Raw genomic sequence first — 21,781 nt, 5'->3', positions numbered from 1 at the left:
GAGGGACTGAGGACCAGGATGTGGACCCTGAAGGAACATTCAATATATTTTCAAGTCGGGACAGTGTTGGGGGACAGAGGGGAACTTGCAGGGACTGGGGTTCCCCATGTTGCTGCTGCCCTTGTATCTCCAGGGGGGTAGAGGTGACAGGGTTTGGGGAGGTGCTGTCTGAGGATCCACACAACAGTGGGCCCTGGAGACGGTACACCCTGATGTGGAGGGAAGGGGGGTGTTTGTGGGTGCCAGTCGAGGGGGTGGGGGCTGGACTGTGTCGAGCTGCTCGGGTCCAGTCTTACCCAATGTCCTCCAGACGGTTGGCATTAAAGCTGACTCCATGAGGCTTCCGACCAGACCATTCCCCCCTCGCACCACTCCCTGAGAGAGAAAGGTGTTCCCTCGCATCAGATCAGCGGCTACAGCCAATCACTGCCCAATCTGAGACTTCCTTTCAGAATGCCATCCGATGTTGTCTCACAGCCCCTACACCCTCTCCCTATCTCTGTCACCCCCTCCAGTCCCCCACACTCCCTCCCTATCTGTGTCACCCCCTCCAGCCCCTACACTCCCTCCCTATCTCTGTCACCCCCTACAACCCTCTACTCCCCCTTCCTACCTCTGTCACCTCCTCCAGCCCCCTACACCCCCTCCCTATCTCTGTCACTCGCTCCAGCCCCTATACCCCCTCCCTATTTCTGTCACCCCCTCCAGCCCCCTACACCCCCTCCCTATCTCTGTCACCTCCTCCAGCCCCGACACCCCCTCCCTATCTCTGTCACCTCCTCCAGCCCCGACACCCCCTCCCTATCTCTGTCACCTCCTCTATCACCCTACATCCCCTCCCTACCTCTGTCACCCCCTCCAGCCCCTTACACCCCCTCCCTATTTCTGTCACCTCCTCCAGCCCCCTACACCCCATCCCTACTCTGTCACCACCTCCCCCCTACACCCCCTCCCTATCTCTGTCACCCCCTGCAGCTCCCTACACCCCTTCCCTATCTCTGTCAACCCCTCCCCCCTACACCCCCTCCCTATCTCTGTCAACCCCTCCCCCCTACACCCCCTCCCTATCTCTGTCACCTTCTCCAGCCCCTACACCCCCTCCATATCTTTATCACACCCTTCCAGCCCCCTACATCCCCTCCTTATCTACGTCCCCTCCTCCAGCCCCTACACTCCCTCCCAATCTCTGTCACCCCCTCCAGCCCCCTACACCTTTGCATTCTGGGACAGTCGCTGATGCTCAGTACCAACATGAGCGTCCAATCCCAGGTTCCCATTGGTTGAGTTGAAAGGTCACAGGAGGCCCTGGTGGGCTTTGAACCCGTGGGCCCAGAACATGAGCCTGGGTTGGGGTTGGGGCCTCTGGATGACTGGCCCAGGGACACTCCCACTCCGCTCCCACCTCCCTACGAAGTGAACGTGTGATAAATGCGAGTGATTTCGAAAGCTCCCCCCGACACAGCCATAGAGACACACAGGCCCTTCGGCCCAACGTGTCCATGCCAACCTCATTCTCAAACTGCCTACGTCACACCTGTCCTTACCAGTGTGGCCATTGTTGGAGAGGGTGAACACTTCTCTGTCTGGGTCGCTGTATCCCTTCAACAGGACTGGGGTCAGGGAGGGGTCAAAGGTGACAACATCGGTCTCGATATCAATGGGAGATTGAAGTCGCTCCCCACAATGTACATATTCCCTTTTCCAGTTCTCTTGTCCCAAGGAGCCTGCACTCAAATGGACAAAGCAAATATCAACAGAATGTTTAGTCACAACACCCCCTCCCTACACCCCCACCCTATCTCTGTCATCCCCTCCAGCCCCCTACACCTCCTCCCTATCTCTGTCACCCCCACACCCCCTCCCTATCTCTGTCACCCCCTCCAGCCCCTACACCCCCTCCCTATCTCTGTCATCCCCTCCAGCCCCCTACACCCCCTCCCTATCTCTGTCACCCCCTACACCCCCTCCCTATCTCTGTCATCCCCTCCAGCCCCCTACACCCCCTATCTCTGTCACCCCCTACACCCCCTCCCTATCTCTGTCACCCCCTCCAGCCCCTACACCCCCTCCCTATCTCTGTCACCCCCTCCAGCCCCTACACCCCCTCCCTATCTCTGTCACCCCTTACACCCCCTCCCCATCTCTGTCACCCCCTCCTGCCCCCTACACCCCCTCCCTATCTCTGTCACCCCCTCCAGCCCCCTACACCCCCTCCCTATCTCTGTCACCCCCTCCAGCCCCCTACACCCCCTACCTATCTCTGTCACCCCCTCCAGCCCCTACACCCCCTCCCTATCTCTGTCACCCCCTCCAGCCCCCTACACCCCCTACCTATCTCTGTCACCCCCTCCAGCCCCTACACCCCCTCCCTATCTCTGTCACCCCCTCCAGCCCCTCTCCCCTTCCCTACCTATGTAACATCTTACATGTCACTTCAAACACTCCCAAGACAGGGACAGCACAGGGTTGGATGCAGAGTAAAGCTTCCTCTACACTGTCCCGCCATCAAATACTCCCAGGACAGGGATAGCACGGGGTTAGATATAGGGTAAAGCTCCTCTACACTGTCCCCCATCAAACACTCCCAGGACAGGGACAGCACGGGGTTAGATACAGAGTAAAGCTCCCTCTACACTGACCCCATCAAACACTCCCAAGACAGGGACTGCACAGGGTTGGATGCAGAGTAAAGCTCCCTCTACACTGACCCCATCAAAGACTCCCAGGACAGGGTTAGATACAGAGTAAAGTGAGGATAAAATTGTGATCCAGGGTGAGTGTGACTCACTGAAGATTTCAGACACTGTCTGAAAACTGAGCCTATGTTTCCGGTTCTTTCTCAGTCAAAGAGAATGCTGCTGGAAGGTGGAAGAAAGAATAATTTGAGTGCAAATATTGCTTGGAAGGGATTTACCTTCGTATGTCCAATGGATACCTGTACAGGAAGAGAGAGAAGATTAGACATCGGAAATTCTCGGAGTGACTGAGAAACAGAAACAGGCCATGAGGCTCATTAGGCTCGCAATGGCGATAACGGCCCACACAGATCTTGTCCCAGAACCTCTACATCTTATATGAAAAACAGCATCTGTGAAGTATCTTCTAAAAATTTATTCATGGGCATCGCTAGCAAGGCCAGCATTTATTGCCCATGTCAGAGGGCAGTTAAGGGTCAACCTCTGTTGCTTTGGGTCTGGAGTCACGTGTAGGCCAGGCCAGGTAAGGATGGCAGTTTCCTTCCCGAAAAGATTTCAGTGAGCCAGGAGGGCTTTTCCCCGACAATCACTTCATGGACATCTTTATGGAATTCAACCTGAATCCTCAGGACATTGTCTGTCTCCCTGGATTAATGGCCCAGCGATAATACCACAAGGTCAATGCCTCCCTGGAAATGCTTTTGAGTCGGATATGCCTGTTCCGTAGAACCGTCTCTTCCTGGTATGTCCACCTTACACAGAACATTGAACAGTATAGCAGGGGAACAGGCCCTTCAGCCCACCATGTCTATGTTGACCATGATGCCATTCTAAGCTAATTTCATTTGCCTGCACATCCTCCAAATCAACGACCAAACCTGGGACCTGTTGCCCCGAAAGGGCAGAACCTGCAAGATCCCCCACCCAGCCAATCACCATCCTGTTGTGGAAGTGTATCTGTACCATCTTAGAACCCCCACACCCCCTCCCTATCTCTGTACCCCCCTACACCCCCTCCCTATCTCTGCCACCTTCTCCAGCCCCTTAACCTTCTCCCTATCTCTGCCACCCCCTCCTCCCTACACCCTCTCCATATCTTTATCACACCCTCCAGCCCCCTACACCCCCTCTCTATCTCTGTCACCCCTTCCAGCCCCTACACCCCCTCCCGATCTCTGTCACCCCCTTCCTGCCCCCTACACCCCCTCCCTATCTCTGTCACCCCCTCCAGCTGCCTTCACCCCCTCCCTATCTCTTACACCTCCTCCAACCCCCTACACCCCCTCCCTATCTCTGTCACCTCCTCCAGCCTCTATACCCCCTCCCTATCTCTGTCACCCCCCTCAATCCCCCTACACCCCCTCCCTATCTCTGTCACCCCCTCCAGCCCCTATACCCCCTCCCTGTCTCTTTCACCTCCTCCAACCCCTACATCCCCTCCCTATCTCTGTCACCTCATCCAGCCCCCTAAACCCCTCCCTATCTCTATCACCCCCTCCAGCCCCCTACACCCCCTCTATATCTCTGTCACCCCCACCAGCCCCTTCACCTCCTCCCTATCTCTGTCATACCCTCCAGCCCCCTACACCCCCTCCCTCTCTGTCCCCTCCTCCAGCCCCTATATCCCTCACTATCTCTATGAACTTCTCGATGTGATTTTATTTCTTATGGCCTGCCAGTTTCAGAACTTATACTGAAATGTGGTGTCTCCAACAGTGCCCACTCCCTCAGCGCTGACCCTCCGACAGTGTGGCGCTCCCTCAGCACTGACCCTCTGACAGTGCCCACTCCCTCAGCACTGACCCTCCGACAGTGTGGCGCTCCCTCAGCACTGACCCTCTGACAGTGCCCACTCCCTCAGCACTGACCCTCCAACAGTGCGGCACTCCCTCAGCACTGACCCTCCGACAGTGTGGCGCTCCCTCAGCACTGACCCTCTGAAAGTGCCCACTCCCTCAGCACTGACCCTCCGACAGTGTGGCGCTCCCTCAGCACTGACCCTCTGACAGTGCCCACTCCCTCAGCACTGACCCTCCAACAGTGTGGCACTTCCTCAGCACTGACCCTCCAACAGTGCGGCACTCCCTCAGCACTGACCCTCCGACAGTGTGGCGCTCCCTCAGCACTGACCCTCTGACAGTGCCCACTCCCTCAGCACTGACCCTCCAACAGTGTGGCGCTCCCTCAGCACTGACCCTCTGACAGTGCCCACTCCCTCAGCACTGACCCTCCAACAGTGTGGCGCTCCCTCAGCACTGACCCTCTGACAGTGCCCCCTCCCTCAGCACTGACCCTCCGACAGTGCGGCACTCCCTCAGCACTCACCCTCCAACAATGCCCCCTCCCTCAGCACTGACCCCCCGACAGTGCGGCACTCCTTCAGCACTGACCCTCTGACAGCACCCACTCCCTCAGCACTGACCCTCCCACAGCACCCACTCCCTCAGCACTGACTCTCCGACAGTGCCCACTCCCTCAGCACTGACCCTCCGACAGCACCCACTCCCTCAGCACTGACCCTCCGATAGTGCCTGATCCCTCAGCACTGGTGTTTGGAGTCTGAACTTGGATGTGAGGTTGGAATCGGTTCCTGAACTCAGAACGTGCTGCATTAGTAGCTACCCGCAAAGTCAGAGACGGTTAATCTGTCAGGAGAGTGTCTGGGCCAGCGCAGTAGCCGATAAAACAGGAGACACAGGAGCTTTTAGATAGGGACCTCATAATAACATGCCTGAAGGGGAGCAACAGTTTGAAGATTAACTCTCTACAGGAACGGACTAGGCAAGAGCATTTAGATCACTGGGAAAGTTTCCAATTATATACAGCGTCACTAACAACTGTTTTGTTTCGAAGATAAAACCACAGACACACACACACTGTCACACACACATTCTCACATAGACACACACTCACACACAGACATATAAACACACACATACCCACACTCTCACACTCACACACACACTCATATACACTCAGAGACACGCACTGTCCCACACACATTCTCACACACACACAGATATATAATCTCACACACTCTCTCTCTCTCACACACTCATATACACTCAGAGACACGCACTGTCACACACACATTCTCACACTCACACACAGATATAAACACACTCTCTCACACACACTCAGAGACATGCACTGTCACACACACATTCTCACACTCACATATAGATATATACACACACACACACACACACTCTCTCACACACACTCAGATACACTCAGAGACACGCTCACAGACGCACTCACACACACAGACACACACTTAGATACAAACATACACACATACATACACACACACACTCTCTCACACACACTCATATGCAGAGACACACTCACAGACGCACTCTCACACCCACAGACACAAACATACACACATACACACTCTCTCACACACACTCATATACAGAGACACACTCACAGACGCACTGTCACACACACAGACACACACTTAGACACAAACATACATACACTCACACATAGACACACACACATTCATATATAGACACTCTTACATCCACACACATTCACACCTACACAAAGATATACACACCCTCACAGACACACACACCCATAAACACACTCATGTGCGCACACACACATACACTCACAGTCATACATACACGCAGGCATTTTTAGTAATTGCATAAAACAAAAAGGTGCTTCGGGGTAACAGTGTTGGAGGAGGGTGAGGTAAACCAGGGATGTTTGCCTCTGCTACTGAGTGGGTGACCGTAGGGTGAAGGAGTGGGATTGGTAGTGATGCCACCCACAGGCAAATAGCCCATTTGCCGGAAGGGGGTTGGGGACGGAGCCCACGGCTAGCACCACTGAAAGGAATGGGAGCTGAGGGAGTGCAGCATGAGCCAAGTTACCCCTAAGCCCTCATCACACGAGATTTCATGGTCAGCCATTTCACTCGGAGGGTGACCTGACTGACCGGTTTGATGGGTGCCAAAGGAGAACAGAAAGGAACATTTGGCTTGTCAGTTTCGGCCAAGAGTCCTTATCGACGGGATTCCCAGTCCGCAGATCCTCATGTGTGCAGCATCCTGGGAGGTTTGTGGAGTGGGCACTGTCGGAGGGTCAGCGCTGAGGGAGTGGGCACTGTTGGAGGGTCAGTGCTGAGGGAGCGGGCACTGTTGGAGGGTCAGCGCTGAGGGAGTGGGCACTGTTGGAGGGTCAGTGCTGAGGGAGCGGGCACTGTTGGAGGGTCAGTGCTGAGGGAGCGGGCACTGTTGGAGGGTCAGCGCTGAGGGAGCGGGCACTGTTGGAGGGTCAGCGCTGAGGGAGCGGGCACTGTTGGAGGGTCAGCGCTGAGGGAGCGGGCACTGTTGGAGGGTCAGCGCTGAGGGAGCGGGCACTGTTGGAGGGTCAGCGCTGAGGGAGTGGGCACTGTTGGAGGGTCAGTGCTGAGGGAGCGGGCACTGTTGGAGGGTCAGTGCTGAGGGAGCGGGCACTGTCGGGGGGTCAGTGCTGAGGTAGTGGGAACTGTCGGAGGGTCAGTGCTGAGGGAGCGGGCACTGTCAGATGGACAGCGCTGTGGGAGCAGGTGCTGTCAGAGGGTGAGTGCTGAGGGAGTGGGCACTGTTGGAGGGTCAGCGCTGAGGGAGCGAGTGCTGTCGGAGGGCCAGTGCTGAGAGAGCAGGCATTGTTGAAGGGTCAGTGCTGAGGGAGCGGGCACTGTCAGAGGCTCAGCGCTGAGGGAGCAGGCACTGTCGGAGGGTCAGCGCTGTGGGAGCAGGCACTGTCAGAGGGTCAGTGCTGAGGGAGTGGGCACTGTTAGAGGGTCAGTGCTGAGGGAGCATCGCATTGTCGGTGGGTCAGCGCTGAGGGAGCGGACACTGTCGGATGGTCAGCGCTGTGGGAGCAGACACTGTCGGACAGTCAGCGCTGTGGGAGCAGAATTTGCTACTCTTTATCTGCTGCGTCTCATCAGGAAGATGGTTTGACCCGGAGCGAGAGGCGGGTTGGATGGAGTCAGTATTCAGAGCTGGAAGGGTTTGGAGTGTGAGGTGGGAGATGCCTCCCCAGACTTTGTAGGAGGGTTAATCAAGTGTCTCCATTACTAGGGACAGGACTGAGCCTCACCTCCACTCTCTGCCACGGAATGAAAACTTCCTCCGAGCCACAGAAAGAAACTCCAGACTCCTAACGCTCTGACAGCCGACTCCATCCCTTCTGGGAGTTGACTGGTTCCCCGAACTGAGAGAGAACCTGAACGTCTGCGGAGATTACACGTTGCCGAGGAGATACTGAGGATTTGTCAGCTCCAACTGTATTTTAAGTCCCTTTCCAGAACCATGCCCACTTGTTAATCCAACCATGTTAAGGTGGAGTAGCCCTGGTTAAGGTAGAAGTTGTTTCTGCTGCCTATAAAGACCATACCCCACTGCTCAATGGATTTCGGTTTTAAATGAGACTCCCACACAGAGGCAGCTGTGTTAGAGACCCCTGCTGACTGCGGCAGTCAGGAGGGTACTGAGGAAGCGGGCACTGTCGGAGGTTCAGGGCTGGGGGAGTGGGCACTGACAGAGGGTCAGGGCTGAGGGAGCGGGCACTGTCGGAGGGTCAGGGCTGAGGGAGCGGGCACTGTCGGAGGATCAGGGCTGAGGGAGCGGGCACTGTCAGAGGTTCAGGGCTGAGGGAGCGGGCACTGTCGGAGGGTCAGGGCTGAGGGAGCGGGCACTGTCGGAGGATCAGGGCTGAGGGAGCAGGCACTGTTGGAGGTTCAGGGCTGAGGGAGCGGGCACTGTCAGAGGATCATGGCTGAGGGAAAGGGGAATTTCGGAGGGTCAGTGCTGAGGAAGCACTGCACAGTCGGAGGGTCATCGCTAAGGGAGCGGGCACCATCAGTGGGTCAGTGCTGAGGGAGCGTCGCACTGTCAGTGGGTCAGTGCTGAGGGAGCACCGCATTGTTGGAGGGTCAGTGGGTCAGTGCTGAGGGAGCACCGCATTGTTGGAGGGTCAATACTGAGGCAGCGCTGCACTGTCAGTGGATCAGTACTGAGGGAGTGCCGCATTGTTGAAGGGTCAGTACTGAGGCAGCGCCGCACTGTCAGTGGGTCAGTGCTGAGGGAGTGCCGCACTGTCAGTGGGTCAGTGCTGAGGGAGTGCCGCACTGTCAGTGGATCAGTGCTGAGGGAGCGCCGCATTGTTGGAGGGTCAGTACCGAGGGCGTGCTGCACTGTCAGAAGTGCTGTTTTCTTGCGTAGAAAAGACAAATAGTAGTCCGTCCTGCCCTTTCAGTTTGTGATCCCATGACACAGAGAGGAGTGAAGTGGATCCTACGCCAATATCCTCACCTGGGAATCCTCAAAGAACATAATTGAAAACATATAAATATGGCTAGGGATAACATTTCTGAATGTGTGAGGGCTTGCTTTGAGGAAGGAATCCTGTATTCCCAATATTTCAATGGGGGCTGCACTTCAGAATTGTACTTCGCTGGCTGGTTAACTCTGGGGGGGGGGGGGGGGGGGGGGGGGGGGGGGGGGATCGTATCGGTGTGGGCAGAGGTGCTAGTTAAATGCTATGCCTTGGCTCGGTCACTCACTGGCCAGAATCTGCTGCATGCTTGCGATTAAAATATTTTGGAGTCTTAAAATGTGTTTCACAGAGAAGGCTTTCATAGGGAGGGATGGGAGTGATTGAATTCAATAAAGATGGGGCTTTGTTTCCCTCAGCATTCTGCCAGAAAGCCCAGGGGAATGTTTTGAGCACAGCAGGATCCCACAGAAGTTCTGGGTTTGTATTTGGCGTTGAGAGAGGGGATTTTGCCCAGGGACGAGGGAATTCAGGTGAACCTCCGCCCCACCTCCCCCTGCTGTTTCCTCCTCTGGTTTTCCTGTTTTGTGTGTGTGTGGTGGGTGGGTGGGCGCGGTGTTGGTGAGGGAGGGTGGGTTAGGGGGCTCTTGGCCGAGGCAACTAGGCACGCTCTGTTTGGGCCTTTTAAGTGTTTGATGCTCCCCAGTCTTCACCAACAGCAGCGTTCCCCTGGTAGCTGAGTTCATCCAAACCACCAACCCCCCCCCCCCATCTGCTCTGCTCCCACCCCCACACGGGGTCTCATTCACCTCATCAGCTGCTAACCTACACGAACACCTCTTTCCATCTGTCCATGGACCCCAACTCCCTCCCTATCCCTGTCACCCCCTTCAGCCCCTACACCCCCTCCCTATCCCTGTCACCCCCTTCAGCCCCTATACTCCCTCCCTATCTCTGTCACCGCCCCCTCCCCCCACACCTCGAGGAGAAAGTGAGGTCTGCAGATGCTGGAGATCGGAGCTGAAAATGTGTTGCTGGAAAAGCACAGCAGGTCAGGCAGCATCCAAGGAACAGGAGATTCGACGTTTTGGGCATAAGCCTTCCTGAAGAAGGGCTTATGCCCAAAATGTCGAATCTCCTGTTCCTTGGATGCTGCCTGACCTGCTGTGCTTTTCCAGCAACACATTTTCAGCAGTCCCCCTCTAGCCCCTACGCTCCCTCCCTATCTCTGTTACCTCCTCCAGCCTCCACAGCTCCTCCCTATTTCTATCACCTCCTCCAGCCACTACACCCCCTCCCTATCTCTGTTCCCTCCTCCAGTCCCTACACCCCCTCCCTATCTCTGTCACCTCCTCCAGCTCCTACACACCCTCCCTATCTCTGTTCCCTCCTCCAGCCCCTACACCTCCTCCCTGCCACCTCCCAATGCCCCCTTGTTTAACGCTCTCCTCTCCAGGGTAGTAATAGCCGCTAGTTACCTTTGCAAATGTTATGCTAAATGGCATCCCCATAACCCTTGAGTTAGGCTGGGAGGACAGAATGTGACCCAGTAATGGTGCCCCCCTCTCCCACAGTGCATTGATAGTTCCCCTAAAGGATTACCACTTGGCCTGCAAGAGGCACCGGAAATTCGAAGGGCCCAAGGGGTGGGAGAGAGAGATCAAGGCCAGGCCTCAAGCAAGGGTGTTCAAGTTTAGAGTCTAGTCTGACTGTTGCTGCTCGACTTTGGTTGTGAGTCACACACACACACACCTACCTGTCTGAGATGGAGTGGGTGAATGAATGACCAGGTTGTGCAGGCCAAGGCATGGATGAGACCGCACTCTGTCTCTCCTGAGATCGTGTGAATTGTCTGGTTTCCAAGGGAAGCCGGGACCAATTCCAGGGAAGTCAGCGTTCCCTTTAATGACTACCCAAAATCCTTTATAGCCACGTCAAGTACTTAGTCAAAGGGCAGCCATCATTGTCATGTGCAAGCAGCTCATACACAGCAAGATTCCACAAGCAATGGTTGTGACTGGATCAACTGATGTCGTTTGACAGGAAAATGTTGATCGAGGATATCAGGGACAACAGAGTCTCAGACTCAACTCATCCAAATGCTGACCTTCTGACAGTGTGGAACTCTTTCAGTATTGACCCTCCAACAGTGCCCAACTTTTCAGCACTGACCCTTCAACAATGCCTGCTCCCTCAGTACTGACTCTCGACAGTGTGGCACTCCATTAACGCTGATCCTCCAACATTACACCACTCCCTCAGCACTGATCCTCTGACAGTTCCCACTTCCTCAGCACTGACTCTCCGACAATGCCCTCTCCCTCAGCATTGACCCATCGACAGTACCCGCTCCCTCAGCACTGACAACCGACAGTGCCCGCTCCCTCAGCACTGACCCTCCGACAGTGCCTGCTCCTTCAGCACTGACCCTCTGACAGTGCCCACTCCCTCAGCACTGACCCTTCGACAGTGCCCGCTCCCTCAGCACTGACCCTCCGACAGTACCCGCTGCTTCAGCATTGACCCTTCGACAGTGCCCACTCGCTCAGCATTGACCCTTCGACAGCACCCACTCCCTCAGCACTGACCCTCCGACAGTGCCCACTCCCTCAGCACTGACCCTCCGACAGTGCCTGCTCCCTCAGTACTGGCTCTCGTCAGTGCAGTGCTGACTCTCCGACAGTGCGGTGCTCCCACTGGGTCACTGGATATACTCGAGGCTGAGTTAGAATTTCTGATGGAGGTGATGGGGAGTGGACAGACTGGAACGTGGGGTTGAGACCATGAGCACAGAGTCATGGAGGTCAACAGCTGGCCCTTCAGCCCAACCTGTCCATTCCTTCCAGTTTTCACAGTTAGTCTGGTCGCATTTGCCTCCATTTGGACTATATCCCTCCGTGCTTATCCCATCCATACGCTTCTCAATTCTCAAGCCTGTACTGCCTCCACAACCACCTCTTGGGAGCCCTACGCTGATAGCCTCGAGGGGCCGAATGGCCTCATTCTTATTTTCTGACAGTGGAAAAGCATCAGAAATAATTGGGAGCTCATCTTTGAGGAGTACAAGATGTAGGTCTAAGTGGTTATTTCATTCTGGGATTGGGCAGAAAAGGAAAATCAAAATGAGAGAGAAAAAAAGTGATTTGGACTCCCAGTCTCCAGACGCTGAATCATTTTCCTTGTGAACATGCTTCCAAATAAATTAATGAAATGGAGATAAATGAGCATGCAAACACAATTTTAGGTACACACTGAAATGGAACAAGTTGTCCCCTGGAGCAGTGGTGAGTGGAGAAGGAACTTGTTTGGGGGCGGAACCTCCGCGCGGGGATCGGGGTTGCCAGGGCGCGGGGGGAAGGGTTTGGCAGGGCGGCGCTAAACGTCAACGGGTCCGTCCCATTGTCCCTTCCCCCGTGGCGGCTTCCGGTCGGGTTCCCTTCCCTTCCCCCGAAGATGGCGGCTCACGCCCGCTTCGTGGCGCGGACGGTGATGGTTCAGGGCGGCGACGTGGATGCGGCTTACAGGACCCTGACCCGGTGAGGGCGGGTTCCCCTGTGGGGGAGGAAGTAGCGCGGGGGGAGGGGGAGGAGCTGTTCCGCCACAAGGGGGGCATCACCCAACTGGAATGTTCCTCTGTCCCCCCCCCACACACCCTCCCTATCTCTGTCATCCCCTCCAGCCCCTACACCCCCTCCCTATCTCTGTCACCCCCTCCCTATCCCTGTCACCCCCCTCCAGCTCCTACACCCCCTCCCTATCTCTGTCACCCCCTCCAGCCCCTACACCCCCCCCTATCTCTGTCACCCCCTCCAGCCCCTACACCCCCCCCTATCTTTGTCACCCCCTCCAGCCCCTACACCCCCCCCTATCTCTGTCACCCCCCTCCAGCCCCTACACCCCCTCCCTATTTCTGTCACCCCCTCCAGCCCCTACACCCCCTCCCTATCTCTGTCACCCCCTCCAGCCCCTACACCCCCTCCCTATCTCTGTCACCCCCTCCAGCCCCTACACCCCCTCCCTATCTCTGTCACCCCCTCCCTATCTCTGTCACCCCCTCCAGCCCCTCCACCCCCTCCCTATCTCTGTCACCCCCTACACCCCCTCCCTATCTCTGTCACCCCCTCCAGCCCCTACACCCCCTCCCTATCTCTGTCACCCCCCTCCAGCCTCTACACCCCCTCCCTATCCCTGTCACCCCCTCCAGCCTCTACACCCCCTCCCTATCTCTGTCACCCCCTCCCTATCTCTGTCACCCCACCCCCCCAATCTCTGCATCCATCCAATTCTGGCCACTTGTGCATTATATCTGTGTGCACACATTTCTCTTCCTACACCACACACTGATTCCCTCGCCGAAGCCTAGTGCTGCCTGAGATTTCAGTGTTTGCTGTCTGCCTCGTTTCTGGATTGTTGGTGACTTGTGTCTCACTGAACCGTCAGGTGCTGGCTTGCCCACAGTTTGAATTTACGTCGCAGTCAACATTTCACTGGATGCTCACAGTCGTGAGCAGTTGGTGATGGCTTAAGGCACATGAGTCTTGCTCCGTGTACAGACCAAACCTGTGTATTTGGCTGTTTTCCATGTTGTACATCAACATTTACTCACTCTTTCTCATGTTTATTTTGCTGTTAGTGACCATAGGAAGCAGGAATAGGCCTCTTGAGCCTGTTTTCTCATTCCCTCACCTCCCGCTTTCCTCTCCTCAATAACCCCTGACTCCCTTAATCAAAAACAAAATCAGAAATTGCAGGAAAAACTGTGCTCAGAAAGCCGAATGAATGTTTCGGGTCCAGTGATTCCTTTTCAGAGGAGTCTGGATCCAAAATGTTAACCCTACATTCTATCCACAGATTCTGCCGGACCTGCTGAGCTTTTCCAGCATTTTCTGTTTCGTTTCTGATCTTCAGCATCTACAGTTCTTTGGTTATCACCCCCCCCCCCCAATTAAAAATCTGCCTAACCATTCCTCAAATCTATACAATGACACAGCCCCCACTGCTGTTTCAGACAAAACAAATCCATCAACTTGCGAGAGAAGAAATGCCTCCTCTCCAGCTTGAATGGGAGACCTCTAACTCTTAAAATTGCCAACCACAGTCCTTGAATCGCCCATATGTCTGCCTTTACAACCTCACTGTATAAAGAAAAATGATTTGTGTGTCTCTAGTTTGAGAGGCTGCTATGTCAAGTCAGCCCATGAAATACTTTGAATTGTAGTCACTGCTTTTCCGTAGAAAATGCAGTGGCTGATTTGCACATAGCAAGCTTCCACAACTCTCAATGGGATAGGGAGCCAGTTTGTCTGTTTTTAGTGACATTAGTTGAGAGATAAATATTGCTCCATGATGCCAGAGAGAGAATAATGTTCTCCTCCACTTCAACCCAACGTGGCTCCACTCCCCAAATCCCTGTCCACTTACCCCAGTCTTCTGTACAGTATTGCCTGTGGAGTGTTTTCTATCCACTTGAGAGTTAACAGTTTGTAAAAGACAGAATTATAGCTTCGCAGTGTTCCCTCAGCACTGACACACTGACAGCACCTGCTCCCCCAGCGATAACCCTTCAACAGTGCCCACTCCCTCTGCGCTGACCCTCCGACAGCGCCCGCTCCCTCAGCGCTGACCCACCGACAGCACCCGCTCCCTCAGCGCTGACCCTCCGACAGCGCCGACCCTCCCACAGCGCCCACGCCGACAGCGCCTGCTCTCTCAGCGCTGACCCTCCGACAACGCCCACTCCCTCAACGCTGACCCTCCGACAGTGCCCGCTCCCTCAGTGCAAGCACTGGAACGTCCGGATGTAGGTTTGCTCGCTGAAGATGTTACCTAGTATGGTACTGAAACGTGTGGAAATGAACCTTCCAGCTCAGCGAGCAAACCTACATCCAAAACCTCAACCTGAGCTACAAATCTTCTCTAAACTCACTGGAACGTCCATGTGAACTGGGTGAAAGGGTGTGGGTGGGTGACTCGGGGGTGGAGGGGTTTTTGGTTTTTATAGCAGCAGCGAGGAAGCTAACTGTTCCCCCTGCACTTGCCTCTCTGCCTAGGATCCTAACCACAGACGGGATCATTGACGAAGCGAAGAGGCGACGCTACTACGAGAAGCCTTGCCGGAAACGCATCCGAGAGAATTATGAGACCTGCCGACGCATCTACAACATGGAGATGGCCAGGAAGCTGGCCTTCCTGATGAGGAAGAACCGTCAGGACCCTTGGCTGGGCTGTTAGTCGTCCACGCAGTGCCTTGGGATAACTTGAGAGAGAGAGACCCTCCCGTTTGGATAAGTCTTTGACTGGCGGCCATCTTGAAAAAACTGGTGGCCATCTTGAAAAAAGGGGTCACCGAGTGGACTCTGGTTCAGTGACGAAGTCAATTTGCTGTTAATTAGGTGCAGCAGCCCAATGTGGGTGGAGGGACCGGCATTCTCAATAATAAAAAAAAACTGAGCCAATCTCTGATAAATCTAGTGTCTCTACTGGTCTCTTGAGCACATGCTCCCCAATTCCGATTGCTGTGCCATCGCAGCCTTTGCCTTCTGCTGCTTGAGGCCCTCAGCTCTGCCATTCCCGAAATTTTACCTCTCTCTCCATCTCTCGACACCCCTTTAACATCACTCCATAAGACTGAGTGAAATTGAGGGGTAGAGGAACCCTGATGTGGGCATCCACAGTTTCTTGAAGATGGCCGATGGGTAGATGAGGCTGTGGTAGTCACAGAATCCCCGCAGTGTGGAAGCAGGCCACTTGACCCATGCCGACTGTCTGAAAAGCATCCTACCCAGAGCCAATCCTGTACATGACAAGTCAGTTGATTTTTAGGAAGTCATAGAGCTGTATAGTATGGATACAGACTCTTTGGTGCAACTAGTCCATGCTGACCAGATAGCCTAAATTAACCGAACCCAGGCCCATATCCCTCCAAACCCTTCCTATTCATACACCCATCCAGATGCCTGTTAAATGCTGTCATTGTACCAGCCTCCACCACTTCCTCTGGCAGCTTGTTCCATACACGTACCACCCTCTGCGTGAAAAAGTTAGCCTTTAGATCCTTTGTAAATCATCCCCCTCAGTGCTGACTCGATAGGCCAAAGGGCCTTTTCTGTGTTGTGTGAATTAGATTAGATTAGATTACTTACAGTGTGGAAACAGGCCCTTCGGCCCAACAAGTCCACACCGACCCACAACCCACCCATACCCCTTACCTAACACTACGGGCAATTTAGCATGGCCAATTCACCTGACCCGCACATCTTTGGACTGTGGGAGGAAACCGGAGCACTCGGAGGAAACCCACGCAGACACGGGGAGAACGTGCAAACTCCACACAGTCAGTCGCCTGAGGTGGGAATTGAACCCAGGTCCCTGGTGCTGTGAGGCAGCAGTGCTAACCACTGTACCACCATGAATCTATGGATGGGATATGTGAGGGTCTCTAAGGGAAGGACTGTTGTAAAATGTGCTTAATCGTTTCAATCTACCTTGGATATGGGAGTGTTACCAGAGGATGGCAGAGTAATAAACATTCATCTGTTCATAAAAGAAACTACTGGCCAGTCATTGTAATAGCAGTGAAACATTGAGGAAACTTTCAAAGCTCATAATGTGTAGATAATTTGTGCCGAATTAAAAATGGACTTATGACAGACCAACGGTATGGATGTGTTAATAGAGAATGGGATTTGACAAACCCAGAATCAGCGAGGGTTACCTACAAATCGACAAAATGTGATCAAGTGTCATTTACTGGAGTTCAGTTAGAAGGGGAGTGGGAAGGTGGATGTGACATTGGTTAAGAGACAGAAAACAGAGAGGACTGAGGGATGTGACTGTGCAGAATGAAGAGGACAATGATATTCCCAAGTCATCGATATTGGTACATTTCTCTTTTTGACTCCTATGAAGAGCAGAGGTCTATAAAATCATGAGGGGCATAGGTGAGGTAGATAGCTGACAGCTTTTCCCCAGGGTAGGGGAGCCGAAAACTAAAGGGTAAAAGGGTTTAAGGTGGGGGGAGAGATACAAAAGGGTGCAGAGGGCCGTTCTTCCCCACACAGGGGGTGGTAAGTGTCTGGAATGGGCTGGTGGAGGTGCTGCTGGAAGTGAGTACAATTTTGTCATTTAAGAAACATTTAGAGTGGGCACATGGATAGGATAGGTATGTAGGGATATGGACCAAACACAGGCAAATGGACTAATTTGCATGAAAACTGGACGGCAGGCAAAGTTAGGCTGAAGGGCCCTCTATGATTTTATGATTCACCTCAAACTTATGCCCTCTAGCTTTGGACTCCCCTATTCTGGGGGAGAAAGACCTTAGCTATTCACCCTATCCATGCCCCCCTCATGATCTATAGAACTCTACAAGGTCACCTCTCAGCCTCTGACGTTCTAGGGAAAACAGCCCCAGCCTCTCCCTACAGCTCAAACCCTCCAACATCAGTAATGTCGTTGTAAATCTTGTCTGAACTCTTTCACGACATCCTTCCGATAGCAAGGAGAGTACATTTCACCTCTTCCCCAGTCCCAACCTCCCAACTTGGCATCTGCCTCTTGAACAGTTCTATCTGTCCATCTTCCTTCCCACCTGTCTGCTCCACCCTCCTCTCCGACCTATCACCATCACCGCCCCTCCCCAACTTTCATCTACCCATCCAGATGCCTTTTGAATGTCGTAATTGTACCAGCCTCCACCACTTCCTCTGGCAGCTCCTTCCACACACACACCACCCTCTGCATGAAAACGTTGCCCCTTCGGTCCCTTTTAAATCTTTCCCCTCTCATCTTCCCCAGCCCAACCCCCCTCCCCCCCCATCCATTTATCCATCAACCTCCTTGGGCCACAAACCTCATTCCTGATGAAGGGCTTATGTCGGAAACGTTGACTCTCCTGCTCCTCGGATGCTGCTTGACCGGCTGTGCTTTTCCAGCACTACACTCTTCGACTCTGAACTCCAGTATCTGCAGTCCTGACTTTCTCCTAGTTGACTGTAGCAAGGAGACCAGAATTGAACACAGTATTCCAAAAGTGGCCTCACCAATTTCCTGTAGAGCCCCAACATGACCTTCCAACTCCTGTACCCATTCCAATGCCCGGTAAAGGCAAGCGTACTAAATGCCTTCTTCACAAATCTGTCTAACGTTCAGGGAACAATGAACCTGCACCCCGAAGGTCTCTTTGTTCAGCAACACTCCACACCCTTACCATTAAGTGTACAAGTTTGCTTTCCCAAAATGCAGCACCTCACGTTTCTCTCACTTAAACTGCATCTGCCACCCCTCAGCCCAGATGAAATACAGACAGAGGCACTGGCGTACAGATCTAGGCAGACACACAGATTAGTAAACTACAGGAGGATGTCAATAGACTGCTCTGATGGACAGAGCACTGGTAAGTGAAATCCAACACCCAAGTGTGAGGTACTGCACTCAGGGAGGACTAACAAGGCGAGTGATGGGAAGACCCTGGAAGGTTCTGATGGAACAAAGGAACTTTCGTGTGTATATCCGCAGATCCCCGAAGGTAGCAGGGCAGGTCGATGAAGTGATTAAGAAGGCTACTGGGATAAGTGAATAGTCAAGGTCTTTTTTTTTCCCCCAGGGTAGCGGTGTTCAAAGCTAGAGGGCATAGGTTTAAGGTGAGAGGGGAAAGATTTAAAAGGGACCTAAGGGGCAACTTTTTCATGCAGAGGATGGTGCGTGAATGGAACGAGCTGCCAGAGGAAGTGGTGGAGGCTGGTACAATTTGAAAGCATTTTAAAGGCATCTGGCTGGGTATGAGTAGGAAAGGTTTAGAGGGATGTGGGCCAAACACTGGCAAATGGGTTTAGGTCAGATTAGGATGTCTGGTGGGTGCAGATGAGTTGGACTGAAGGGTCTGTTTCTGTGCTGTACATCTCTATGATTCTATATCGAATCATACAGGTCTATAGCATGGAAAATGGCCACTTGGCCCAACTTGTCCGAGCTGCCCAGTTTTCACAATGAATCTAGTCCCATTTGCCTGTATTTGGTCCATATCCTTCCAATGGATATCGATCCCATCCATTTATCTGTCCAGATATTTCTTAAATGGCAAAATTATACTCATCACCACCAATACTATTCCAGACACTCACCAACCTCTGTGTGAAAAAATTGTCCCTCTGAACTCTTTTGTATCTCCCCCCTCTCACCTGAAATCTATGCCCTGTAGTGTGAGACTCCCCTACCATGGGGAAGAGCTATTAGCTATCTACGCCTCTCCTGATTTTATAGATCTCTTTAAGGTCACCCCTCAATCTCCTACGCTCCAGGGGAAAAAGTCCCAGCCTACCTTTATAACTCAAATCTTCCAGTCCAGGTAACATCCTAGCAACATCACGGGCGGCACGGTGGCACAGTGGTTAGCACTGCTGCCTCACAGCGCCTGTAGACCCGGGTTCAATTCCCGACTCAGGCGACTGACTGTGTGGAGTTTGCACGTTCTCCCCGTGTCTGCGTGGGTTTCCTCCGGGTGCTCCGGTTTCCTCCCACAGTCCAAAGATGTGCAGGTCAGGTGAATTGGCCAAGCTAAATTGCCCGTAGTGTTAGGTAAGGGGTAAAATGTAAGGGTATGGGTGGGTTGCGCTTCGGCGGGTCGGTGTGGACTTGTTGGGCCGAAGGGCCTGTTTCCACACTGTAAGTCTAAAAAAAAAGTCTTTTCTACAATCTCTCTAGTTTAATAAAATCCTTTCTATAGAAGGGTGACCAGAACTGTATACGTACAGATACAAACACAGACACACACAGATACCGACAAGCACAGATACAGACAGACATATAGCAACAGCACAGAAACAGACACTTCAGCTCAACCAGTCCATGCCAACAATAATCCCATATTAAGTACTCCCACCTGCCTGTACGTGGCCCATATCCCTCCATATGATTCCGGATGAAGGGCTTATGCCCGAAACATCGAATTTCCTGTTCCTTGGATGCTGCCTGACCTGCTGCGCTTTTCCAGCAACACATTTTTCGCCCATATCTCTCCAAACCAATACTATTCACGTACTTAGCCAAATATCTTTTAAACGTCGTACCTGCATTCTTCACTCCCCAAGGAAATTCATTCCACACTCGAACTATTCTTTGTTTGAAAAAGTTGCCCCAAATGTCTTTTTTAAATCTTTCTCCTCCCACCTTAAAAGTACGCCCCCGAGTCTTGAAATCTCCCACCATAGGAAAAAGACACCTGTCTTTCACCTTCTCTGTACCCCTCATGATTTTATAAACTTCCATAAGGTCACCCCTCAACCTTCTATGCTCCAGTGGAAAAAGACTCAGCCTATCTTTTCACTGGGGTGTAGGAGGTTGCGAGGTGACATTATAGAAGTGTATAAAATAATGAGGGGTATAGATAGAGTTGATGGTAGTTTTCTCTTCCCTAGGTTGGGGGAGTTCACAACGAGGGGGCACACTTTTAAGGCGAAGGTGAGAGATTTTAAACAGCAAGAGGGGCACTTTTTTAAACACAGAATGGTTCATGTGTAGAATGAACTTCCTGAGGAAGTGGTGGGTGTGGGTACAATGACAACATTTAAAAGACATTTGGATAAATACAGGAAAGGTTTGGAGGGATATGGGCCAGGAGCAGGCAGGTGGGACTAGTTTAGTCTGGGATTATGTTCAGTGTGGACTTGGTTGGACTGAACAGTCTGTTTCTGTGCTGTGCATCTCAATGACTATGACTCTACTAATTTTGGATATCTGACCAGCATGGATGAGTTGGACTGAAGGGTCTGTTTCTGTGCTGTATGACTCTAAATGGGATGCCTCCTCTTCTGCCTCGGAACCATTCAACCCCTTGGCATCAATGTGGACTTCACCAGTTTCTTCATTTCCCCTCCCCCCCCACCTTACCCCAGTTCCAACCTTTCAGCTCAGCACCATCCTCATGACCTGTCCCACTTGTCAACCTTCCTTCCCATCTATCTGCTCCACCCTCCTCTCTGACCTATCCTCCATCCACCTATTGCACTCTCAGCTACCTGCTCCCCCAGCCCCACCCCCTCCCAATTATCTCACCACCCCCTGGGCTGCCAGCCTCATTCCTGATGAAAGGCCACAGTCCGAAACGTCGATTTTCCTGCTCCTTGGATACTGCCTGACCTGCTGTGTTTTTCCAGCTCTACTTTAATCTTGACTCTATTCTCCAGCATCTGCAATACCCACCTCTGTGTAAATGGCACCAGGTGCATGGATGAGTTGGACCAAAGTGTCTGTTTCTGTGCTGTACACTCTATGAGGAAGTGCTGGATGTCTTGAAATGCATAAAGGTGGATAAATCCCCAGGGCCTGATCAGGTGTACCCGAGAACTCTGTGGGAATCTAGTGAAGTGATTGCTGGGCCTCTTGCTGAGATATTTGTATCATCGATAGTCACAGGTGAGGTGCCGGAAGACTGGAGGTTGGCAAACGTGGTGCCACTCTTTAAGAAGCGTAGTAAGGATAAGCTAGGGAACTATAGACTGGTGAGCCTGACCTCGGTGGTGGGCAAGTTGTTGGAGGGAATCCTGAGGGACAGGATGTACATGTATTTGGAAAGGCAAGGACTGATTCGGGATAGTCAACATGGCTTTGTGCGTGAGAAATCATGTCTCACAAACTTGATTGAGTCTTTTGAAGAAGTAACAAAGAGGATTGATGAGGGCAGAGCAGTAGATGTGATCTATATGGACTTCAGTAAGGCATTTGATGAGGTTCCCCATGGGAGACTGATTAGCAAGGTTAGATCTCACAGAATACAGGGAGAACTAGCCATTTGGATACAGAACTGGCTC

General features: G+C 52.9%; 2 protein-coding genes across 2 annotated transcripts in view; one reads left to right on the top strand and one right to left on the bottom strand.

The window, feature by feature from the left end:
- LOC132805533 (carbonic anhydrase 14-like) overlaps positions 1–9,283 on the bottom strand; it is a 25,620-nt gene extending 16,337 nt beyond the window's left edge. Inside the window, exons 1-3 of the mRNA XM_060820643.1 lie at positions 9,265–9,283; positions 2,915–2,935; positions 1,545–1,724 (exon numbers count right to left, since the gene is read on the bottom strand). Coding sequence (XP_060676626.1) covers positions 1,545–1,724; positions 2,915–2,935; positions 9,265–9,283 — 220 coding nt within the window. The remainder of the gene's footprint in view (positions 1–1,544; positions 1,725–2,914; positions 2,936–9,264) is intronic.
- A 3,104-nt stretch (positions 9,284–12,387) lies between these two features.
- On the top strand, positions 12,388–15,441 carry mrps21 (mitochondrial ribosomal protein S21). The gene is made up of 2 exons (XM_060820606.1): positions 12,388–12,511; positions 15,026–15,441. The coding sequence occupies exons 1-2, from the start codon at positions 12,429–12,431 to the stop codon at positions 15,204–15,206; spliced, it is 264 nt and encodes an 87-aa protein (XP_060676589.1). The 5' UTR covers positions 12,388–12,428; the 3' UTR covers positions 15,207–15,441.
- Positions 15,442–21,781: the final 6,340 nt, after the last annotated feature.

This window comes from Hemiscyllium ocellatum, chromosome 50, assembly GCF_020745735.1.
Source record: "Hemiscyllium ocellatum isolate sHemOce1 chromosome 50, sHemOce1.pat.X.cur, whole genome shotgun sequence".
NCBI classification, from domain to species: Eukaryota; Metazoa; Chordata; class Chondrichthyes; order Orectolobiformes; family Hemiscylliidae; genus Hemiscyllium; species Hemiscyllium ocellatum.
The sequence above is the reverse complement of the archived record's forward strand: the minus strand, read 5'-3'. Positions and strand labels throughout refer to the sequence as shown.